The 10795-nt window shown below is 34.3% G+C and overlaps 1 protein-coding gene across 1 annotated transcript in view; it reads right to left on the reverse strand.

The window, feature by feature from the left end:
• The window catches only part of LOC117106280 (transmembrane protein 106B-like), a gene marked incomplete in the record, with an annotated part of 14407 nt that extends 4053 nt beyond the window's left edge, over positions 1–10354 (reverse strand). The window contains 4 exon segments of the mRNA XM_033247640.1: positions 485–644; positions 1456–1519; positions 3255–3469; positions 10199–10354. Coding sequence (XP_033103531.1) covers positions 485–644; positions 1456–1519; positions 3255–3462 — 432 coding nt within the window.
• Positions 10355–10795: the final 441 nt, after the last annotated feature.

Raw genomic sequence — 10795 nt, forward strand, 5'->3', positions numbered from 1 at the left:
GTTGTGTTGTGTTACTAGTTTAAATGCTTGCAGCAACACAAATTTAAGTTCATAAATTAAAAACAACATAAATAAAGTTCATTTCAACTGCAAATTAAATCACTTTTATATATGTAAAGGCGTGACATATTAACATTTCAAATTGGAAATCTTTTATGGGAATTATGATGGTATTTATTGTAAATTTCCTGATTAGTGAAATATTTATTATGCAAATGAGCAATTAGCATATTTACACACATCCCAAAAACAATAGGTTCCATCTTCCTGTTACCCTCTTGCATTCTGCCAAGTTTGAAACTAACTGGGCTTGCCAAGTTTAGTTATCATGGTATTTAACAAATACCAATTACAAATACAATTTACTACCAAGGACAACGACAAAAACAACAACATAAATCATTTTTCTATGTGTTATTATCCTTATTTATTAGAGGCTAATAATTAAGGATGATAACACAAAGCAAATAATCATTTTACTTACATTGAGTTCAATTAAAAGAATCTTTGTAGTTTTGTTAAGATCTGCTCTATATGTTTCAGCTATAGGCTCTCCCATCTTTATATCTCTTGGTATCAATATAAAACACAAAATACCCGCAATTACTCCACAGCACAAGATAGACAGTCCAACCCACATCCATCTGAAAACCCACAAAAAACATATATTGTAAATGTTTATAAAAGGAGACCAAAAATATGGGATAATGGGAAACCACTTCTTTACAACTTTAAACGCTCTGTCTAATAATAATAATAATAATACTCAAATATTTATAAGGCGCCAATTCCAAATTGAATGATCAAAGGCACGAGCGTTATTACCCCTGGTCACTGGATAATGTACAATGGCAAACCAGCACAAAGTGCAAGTTTCTCTGCTCCCTGGGGAATATCCCTAGTCGTTCGCTACTTCTTCAGCGCACGCAACTAAAACATTCAATGCCACAACATCCTACCGGGTACCCATTTATACTCCTGGGTAGAGAGAGACAAACGTAGATAAAGTGCCTTGCCCAAGGACACAAGCGACTTGCACAGCGAGAGTTTCAAACCCCTGACCTCAAAGTTGGGAGTCAAGGCACAATCCACTTCTACATTATCAAATTTTATGCGACAATGTGATAGGCCCAAATTTAGGAGTAATATGACTTCACCATGTCAATACTGTATATGGGTACATTACACAAATTTCTCACTAAAAGTTTGATAGCCTGGACAAAATGTAAGTAATGGGATGGAGCACCTTAAAGGACACCTCCGGGTTTAAAATTTCTATTAAAATATATATAGAACAGTCAGCTTGCACCTTGCTGATAAGATTTTTCACAATTGTTGGAGTGCAGTAGTGCAGGACGAGCACTGCAAACTGGGTCCCTAAATACAAGTGGTGGCATTACTATTACTATATTTTTTGGCATCTTGGTGAACAAAAATATTTCCAGGAAATCTTACGTTCTTCTAGGCTTCAGTCGGTCATCTTTGTATGGAATAAGGGCCACAAGCTCACCCTCTTGTCCTGGAAAAAAAACAAAACAAACATCGTGACATGATGCCTCTTTGATGAAGTATCCATTGTGATCAATAATTAAATGTATGCATTTACATTAGAATATTATAAGTTTAGCTAGAGGACAGTGAGCTTGGCTGGTACATCGATATATTTCCTCCATGGCCATTGAAGGTACTTTATTGTAATAATATGAAGCCAGAGGTGAACAGGGCTCTGGGGAGTGAAGCTGAAATATCCTATTTAGTGCAGCAGGTGAGTAGTGAGTTTGTTTAATACTATATTCTGACACTAACAATTGTAATAGAGGGTCAGAATGGTTAATAAACAGTGCAAACATACAACTTTTAAATCATGTATCTCAACACTCTATAATTAGTCCAAGAATTTTGATATAAAAATTTCAAAGATAACAATTATTATCTGTTAGTAATTTTCCCACATTCAATTGTTTTTTGGAAAAAGTGGAACTCTCTGTTTTTATATGCTGACGGCATGCCCTCTATTTCACAATTTTTTTTTCCCCTGTATGAAGAGGCTGTTGGCTTTAATTTAAGTTTCATTAAATCCATTAATGACTTTAAATGTTACAATGAGATTATCCAAAAAGGCTTTGTTTTAGAGTTGTCCACTATCTGTTTTGGTCGGTCATTGTCATAATTACAGGTACCGATTTAGTTCTTAATACAGTTGGATTTCAGACATGCACAAAGAAATCTGATATAATATTAAAAACCTAACCTGTCTATATATGTTTTAAATTAAGACTGTTTTATAGCTTTGTTAAGTGAATCTAATAAATTTTATACTTGATTAATCTTAAGTGATAACCACTCCAAGGTTTTCTTGAGAATCGACCTCAAGCTCTTCCTGATCTGGTGCGGATGCAGGATTCGGTGGTGGGAGTGCATGCAAAAAATTAAGGAAATATTACCTGTAGATGGCCAGAAATGACACTTTTATACAGTATTATATTAGTAAAAAATATCAGCGATTTTTGGCAACCACAGAGATCTAATTAGTATGTGTAATGTACACATAAAGCTTAAAAACATTCTCTTTGATGTATTGCGTTACCTACTTTAAAGCTGCCAGTCCACAACCACCTCAGCCCCACCATGGTTGGGGGCCGAGGAGAGAAAATTTGAGGAAATACTAAATTTAGATCGCCGGAAATGACACTTTCATACAGTAACATTCACCATTATCACACCATCATTATTAAATTTTAGTCTAGATGAGCGCCAGCAAATTTCTCATGATCTTTAATCAGGGATTTTCGGCATCAATAGAGATCTAATTAATACGAGTGATGTACCATAGAAAATAAAGCTAAAGAAACACTGCCTCTGATGTATTTAATATACTCAACCTACCTCAAAGCCGTGTGGCCATTTCACCTCAGCCCCACCATAGTTAAAAAAAATTGAGGAAATAGTAACTCAAGATGGCCGGAAATAGTGATAGTAAGATCGCCGGGGAGTTGTTCCCCCTCCCCACCCACCATCGGGGATAGAAACCACAATTCGTCGGAGAGAAAAAAAATTATAAGTATTTTGTATATATTAGCAGAACCTAAAATCTATTAAATAAGCCTTTGAAACCCCTAAATTGTCAAAATTCGGGTGCTTCAGCTTAACTAAAATTCCAGAACTTTGTACTGAATAGCAAGCAAATAGTTGCCGCTCTTAACCAACACTTGGTTGTTTATCTAAATATCTAAAGAATTGCACAGTGCACTTACCTCGTGGTATTTTACCAGTTCCGTTGCACGTTGGACATGGCATACCTCCAAACTCCTCGTAACTTGACATCCGGTTAGAGTTTGGCGATATCTGCGGGTCCGTGTGATTAATATGTGGTATGCTCATTGTGTCAGTATTTACAATCGTGGATGGAGTATGGTTAACAGGTAATGCTGAACCTTCAATATCACCATCAGCACTGGTCATACTGCACCTATAGTCCAATAACCAACAAGTAAACACAATAAAAGATGCACACTATTGTTAAGTAAACTTTGTGTACATGCAATTTGAACTGTAAACAGAGTTTGTGGATTTAAAGACTAATCTAATTTAAACTATTAAGTTTCAACAAACAAATCAATGATCCACATTAAAAATAAGATCTTGCCTGGAAAATATATTCCTATTCTTATTTTGAAAATAAATGCTGATTTTTTCATCAAAATAGGACTTCACTAAGGTATTTTTTATCACTGTATATTAGATATAGTGTGTACTCTTCTGTGCAGGTATAATTTCTGAAAGATTTTCAGCACAATCTTAGTTTTTTGCACATTACTATAATGGAGGATGGATTAAATCAATTTTATAAGAGTATCCTTTTCCTAATCTGTCCTTTCTAAAGGCAGCCTGAGCCAAATCTTACCAACATACAATTCAAACCAAATCAAACTCTGACCAACCGACTCGAACCAAAACGATATGCTCTGTACTTGAATATTTCAATATTTACAGTTACTGTGATTTCAATTGTGTATAACAAGCATGTAATATACTGTAATACATGTAGGCCCATTATATGATATTTGAGTAGGTCTACTATCAGTTTTATTGTTTACTTTGAGGATCATGTGCTTGAACCTGTACATTCTTTTATTGCCCTATGACTATAAACTGACTTTGTACATAGAGCCCAGGCCTACTTATTTGGTAGGCATACATCCTTTTAACCCTTTAAAGTTGTGACCCGTATCCCATGTTGGATAATTTACGGTCCCAGGAGGCTAGGCCCGCATACGGAACAGCATGATTTCTCCCCTTGTTTTAGTCATGCTGCCCTCTGTTTCTGACTCTTTTAGGGGATTTCCTTAACGCCATAGTAACTGGACATGGCTTAACGATTGAATTTTTTTTTTGTCAGTGAGTGAAGTACTTGAGTAGACGAGGATAGTGGGATGAGAATATTGATTACATAAATATTTATTTCATAAATAAACCTGAATACCATTCTGAGGATATTTACAAACTTTTAGCAGTGCAACCAGTAATGCTAGGCCTAGGTCTGAAAACTTTCATGTCAGATTTGGTCACATAGTTAGATCCCCTCTCATATTTCAATATCCCTACCCCCATCTTCTCTATTATTCTTATTATTATTATATTATATTATTTCATCAATTTACTAGATTTAGTGAAGCATATCCTAGGCAGTGGCGGTGCCAGTGGGGGGACAGGGGGCTTAAGTCCCCCACCGGACAGGTCAAGCCCCCTGCCGAACAGAGCTCGTCAGAGCATAAAACATATAAAATAGGCCCACACCAAGCTATCACATGTTTGTCACAGTCTGAGAGTGCCATTTCCGGCCATCCAGAGGTTGCTTTCTTAAAAAAAATCTCATTTGGGAGGGGAACCCCCTCTAAGCTCACGTAAGATTTGATTGTGTTATAGACTATGGGTTGAGTCTTGAAAATAAGCTTAGTTAACGGATTCTGTGACCCATGGAGCCAAGCTACTTTCTATTTTTACAATGTGGGCTGAATCACTCATGCGGAACTCTGCTATGCCAATTTGTAGGCTTATTGTGTGTACTGTAGGGTGTACCTAAATACAATAGTAGGAGAAAACTAGAAGATGTAACAGTAGTAGGCCTATGTTCTATTAACTTAAAATTTGTACTCGGTAATATGGGTTATACTGAGCCGATTTTCACCATTCAAAAGTCGATATGAGGTGCTAGTTAACGTTAATTAAGATTTTTGGAAAGAAAATAATGAAATTATGTCTCACAGTAGAAGTTAATATGCATCAGCCGAATGTAGTACAATTGTTTATCAGTGTGATTAATCTGCTCAATAAACAATTTTAATTACTTGTGCAAATATAAAGATGTGGGTAACCTGCATCTTTACATACGACTTTTCATGGATCTCGACCTGCTATGTAGGCCCTCTTTAGGCTCGACGCGCCTAGACGATTGGAAGCGACGATCGAAGAAAAATGGTTAAGCAAGCCAAGGACTTCGCTAACTTCATTAGTCACATTTCAAGCCTGAGTTATTGGAAAGTGAAAGTATAGTACTCTAGAGTCAAGATAAACATGATTTTGAGTAATTGCCTTTCAAAGATATTTGTGCATATATTGTTTAATAGAATGAACTACGAAAAGTAACATTAAATAAACAATTTGTTGACCACTTCCACAACTAATACTTTGGGACATGATTAATAAGACATTAAAAAAAACAAAAAAACAAAAAAAACAACAACTGGCCCGTGTGGGAATCGAACCCACGATCGCCAAGTTTACTACCCTTGATCCAGCATGACTAAACGGAGGGAGGTAAACCGCGGCCCCTAAGCCATAAATGTGATAAGCCATAAATGTGATAAACCAAGTACCAGTTAGTCAACTCTGATCCTACTAGAAAAAATTCTTTGTATGTATACACTGCAGGTTAATATTACGCATGGTCATGGTGTCAAAAATGGGCCGTGGGCCAAGATGGTTTATTTTTTGCCTAAAAATGTAGAATTAAATTCATAATCGATTTTTGATTGTTACCATCTCCATAACTTGCGCACTTTTTTTTAAATAGACAAAAATGTTTGAAAAATTCATTATCCAAATTACAAAAAAAATATACTAATCATCTTACAGGAAACCTGGTGGTTGTGTGTTCAATTCCCACACGATCAAATTTTTTTATTTATTTTTTTTTTTGTTAAGGCCAGGGCTTCCAGACCTCTGATGACAAAGCCTGTACCAAAGCTTCGTATTTTTGCGGGCATAATGCCTAGACAGGATTGTTCATTCATATTGAAATTAGTGTTTTGATGGTGATTTTTTTTTTCATCCAATGGGAATTCATATTCTCGTTTAATTTAATTAATTTGTTTATGTTAAAGATCAAGTTTAATTTTTATACTTATGTTCTAATTGTATGTACTGAGGGTCCCAATTGATCAGCTCAGGGTCATGAGCAGTAATATTACTTGTATGTTATCTTTAGTTTTCATTTAACCTAGCTTTTGTTCCATCATTATATTGGTTTTATGTTGATGTTAAATTAATGATTTTGTATTGCAATTAATTTCTTAAGTTTTAGTATTTGTATTTTCTGAACGCAAAGTCAAAGTGACGTGTGCCAAATGATACAAAAAGTGTAGGTTCTACATATAATAAAAATAATAATAATTATTATTATTATTACTATTAAGTGAATAAATATGTAATAATGATTTAACGAATACAATAGGTTAGTTTACATTAACGTACAAGATTATTAAACAAATAATGAGTAAATACGTTCGAAATAGGACTATCCCTGAATATTATGATAGTCTCATCTATGCATGGTACTACTGAATGATATCCCAGTACCCAACCATTTTTTTAGCATTGACCAGGAACCTCCCTGAGATCACCTACTTTTGGCGACGTACAAAGAGATGTTTGCTAGCAGATAAATACGTCCGTACTTGGGTATAGGGGCGCGCAGTCTGGCGTATTATAATTCATTTTAGGGAGTCGTCTGGACATGTTTTATGATACATTCAGTCAGCCATAGTTAAAGGTGAGGAGCAAAGGCCAAACTGAATATTCGCATCCAAACGATGGGCTATTTTCAGACACGTTTTGGTAGAACAATAGAAAATGCATCTAAATGCAGATTTTTCGTCTGGAATAATTTAGCGATCGTGCCCAAAAGAAGCTGTCATTCAAATGCGCATGTTTAAATTATCTCATTTAACACTTAGATTCCTTCTTTACTAAGCCTACTTTAAACCGTACAGTAGCCAATTTATTTTTAAAATATACATTTTTGTTTATTCTGTTGCCCCAGAAACTATGCACCTATTTGCTTATATGAGGCAAAATGGCTAAGTTGTAGCAAAAATTGAAATTCAAGTTATTTGTATTTTCAAATACCTGAGTATGTAATCTTTAAAATGAGGGGTCATTCATTCAAATTGGACATTTCAAGCCTAAGTTATTGGAAAGTGAAAGTACAGTACTCTTAGAGTCAAGATAAACATGATTTTGAGTAATTGCCTTTCAAAGATATTTGTGCATACATTGTTTAATAGAATGAACTACGAAAAGTAACATTAAATAAACAATTTGTTGACCACTTCCACAACTAATACTTTGGGACATGATTAATAAGACATTAACTGCTAAACTAATCTATAGTGAAAAACAAATTTGGATTTTTAGGCAATTTTTTGAGCTCCCATATTTTATAGCTCATTTTACTCAATACTGGACTGTGCAACTTTACCATATTTATGCTCAGTGCTATACGATATTATACATATATGTATATATACATAATTAAAGTTATGTGTTTTCTAAGGATAGCCAGAAAAGCATCCACAGCTCCATTACAGAGACTAACCCAGTATGTCAACAGGCAATGGATACACAATCACTACTGGAATCCCCACAAATGGAGCGTCTACGGCTTATCTACATGTACAAACAATGATGACACAGAAGCGTGGCTCACAATAATATTTTATTATTATTATTATTATTATTGTTGTTGTTTTTCAATATTAGGGAAATTATGGCCAATTAAACACTCAAAACTTTCAGACGTTTTATAATACATAGAGTATAGGCAAAAAAAAATGTGACCCAAAAAACTGAAAATTGTTTTTTTTATCTTAATATTTAAGATAATCAAGTGAAATCAAGTTGAAATCTTATCATTAAATCAGTTGAATGTCTTTGCAACAAACCCCTACCCTTCTCATTGTCCCCTCTCCTCCCCACCCAGGGAAATTATAGCCAATTAACATTCGGAAACCCCGCCCCACCTAGGGACCTATAATAATATCAAAACAATCTATTGGATTACATCATTCTTCAAAGCAGAGAGAAAACAAGTTATAAATTCAGTCAATCCAGAAAAAAAAAATCTGTGTTTATATGTATTTAGTTAGTTTTATTTTTTTTTAATTCATAGCCTCCTTTTTTCCAAGCCAACTCATAAATTTTCTTTTACAAATTTATACAAACATGATATTGTTACTGGTCCGAAAAACACAAGGTCATCATGTAAAAGGCCTGAGGCCACCTCAAACATAGAAACATTGTAGTCAGTGGCATCATTAAATTCTTCTGTAGTTTTTATTTTTCTCCAGCAGTATGTAATTGTATAGTACTTGGACAACTTCATCGGGTAGTGAAGAAAACTTCACTAATGTGCTTCCTATGAATCCCTGCCATGGTCACCGGGATTTTAACAGTCTGGACTTCTTTTTCGGAGCATCAATTATATCCTAAAAGATAATATTTAAAAAAAGATGAATACCCATACACTTTTGGTCATGCTCAAAGACTTAACTTATTTTATGTTACACTTAGTATGTTAATTATGCTTTTATATTTTATGTAAATTACACATTTATGTGTAATGTAATATGTAAATTATACTTTAATATTTTTTATATAATGTATTTAGGATTTGTATTTAATATTTGATAATTTAATGTATTTTCAGTAAACTCAGCTTTCAAATGCTTTTTAATAAATATATTATCTCTACTTCTTATATTTTATTTATTGAATTTGTTTTAAGTTAAAAAAAGTACATTTACTGTTTAATTAAAAAAGGAATACCAATGCATTAATGAAATGCACAATATAGAATAATGACATCATCCTAGAAATTCAGCCAATCAGAATGCGTATTTGGTAGTAGCTGTAACAATACCTCATCAGACCGATACACATCAGTCATGTGATAGTTAACAGAAAACATCGCCTTTATACCAATTATACCTAAAAATTATACTGTACCTTATACAGTAACATCATCTAATTTCATATAAAATAAATAACAAAAACTATTCCTATTGTAATTTTTAATACCAACTTATCAATTGATAAGACAAATGTAACAATATTTGTAGTTTTAGTGACTAAAAAAATCATGTTTATGATCGACAGACACCAATTTGGCACTGTGGTACTGAATAGGTTTAAACAAACATGGGACCATTCCAGGCACTATATGATTAAATATCTATTTTTCAACAAGTACGATTTCCATTAAACTTCATAATTTGATAGATAACATAATAAAAAATATAATGTCTACTTACTATGGTTACTGCTTGTAGTGTAGAAGGGGTCTAGGCGTATACTGTTCAAGACAACGCGATCAGCGTACGTCGTAATGTAACGTCAAGGTCAGTCACTTTCAAAAGATGGTCCGTCACAAAATAATTTCTTAGTGTGACAGCTGCATAAGTAATATTATTAAATATATCACAATAAATAATTTGGGGAATAAACATATGCAATAGGCCTAGGTAGGCCTATACATATCCATTAACGACATAAATGCATTTGGGTACGAGTTCGCCAAAAGTCATGCGTCTGAGATCACTCTAATCGTGTGTACGAATTGGCCTAGACTAGGCCTAACTTTGTGTGCGAGTTCGCCAAAGTGTGTACGAGTTTGCATGCTAGCCGACACCCGAAAATAGGCCTATTGCAACTAGGTCTAGGCCTACCACTAAACCTAGCCCTACTTTTCTACTAGCTAATACTGCTGACCTACCTACGCCTAGGCTAGGGCCTAGCTAGGTCGTAGTGACTAGGCTAGGCCTAGGCCTAGTACTCTACTACTACTAGCCTAGTGTGGTTATGTTGGAACGTAAGGCCTTGGTAAGATAGAAATATATCAATGAAGAAAATAACACCGTACTATCTAAAAAGTGGCACAGAATAAATAGATTACACGTCCGACGAGAATCAATCTTCCTCGCATTGACATTGTTTGTAGGCTAGGCTTTAGGCCTAGTTATTTTGATTTGGATTGAGTGTTGCGTAACAAGCTGAATTATGGAACGCCAAAGGTGCAACCTTCAACACTTCAATGATTACACAAGTACTCCCAACAACGAATATACAAACACTCCAACGATTATACAAACTCACGGGCCTGATCACACAAATCGTTATTAATATATCACATTGTGCTATTGGTACATTAAATCGAACGAAAAATCTAAAACCGGTGTAATTTATCACGTAACGAAAACTTGGTAAACTCTTAAATTTGTAGAATACTGTGTGGGTTAACCTTCCGGTCATCGTATATAATTGCCATTACATGCTATCATTCTAATATCTTAATTATGCTATTGCATTCATTCCATTTCGCATTTCTTGGTGAAAAGGGAGGCATGATCCTCCCCTGGGTTTATAGTTTATATATATACTTATTTTATGTACTCTATGGAAATATCTGAAATAAAAGTTGATTAATTGATTGATCATTACAATTTGTTTTGTTTTTGAA

Source organism: Anneissia japonica, unplaced genomic scaffold, assembly GCF_011630105.1.
Source record: "Anneissia japonica isolate Jap-2015-1 unplaced genomic scaffold, ASM1163010v1 scaffold1356_len1145284_cov175, whole genome shotgun sequence".
NCBI classification, from domain to species: Eukaryota; Metazoa; Echinodermata; class Crinoidea; order Comatulida; family Comatulidae; genus Anneissia; species Anneissia japonica.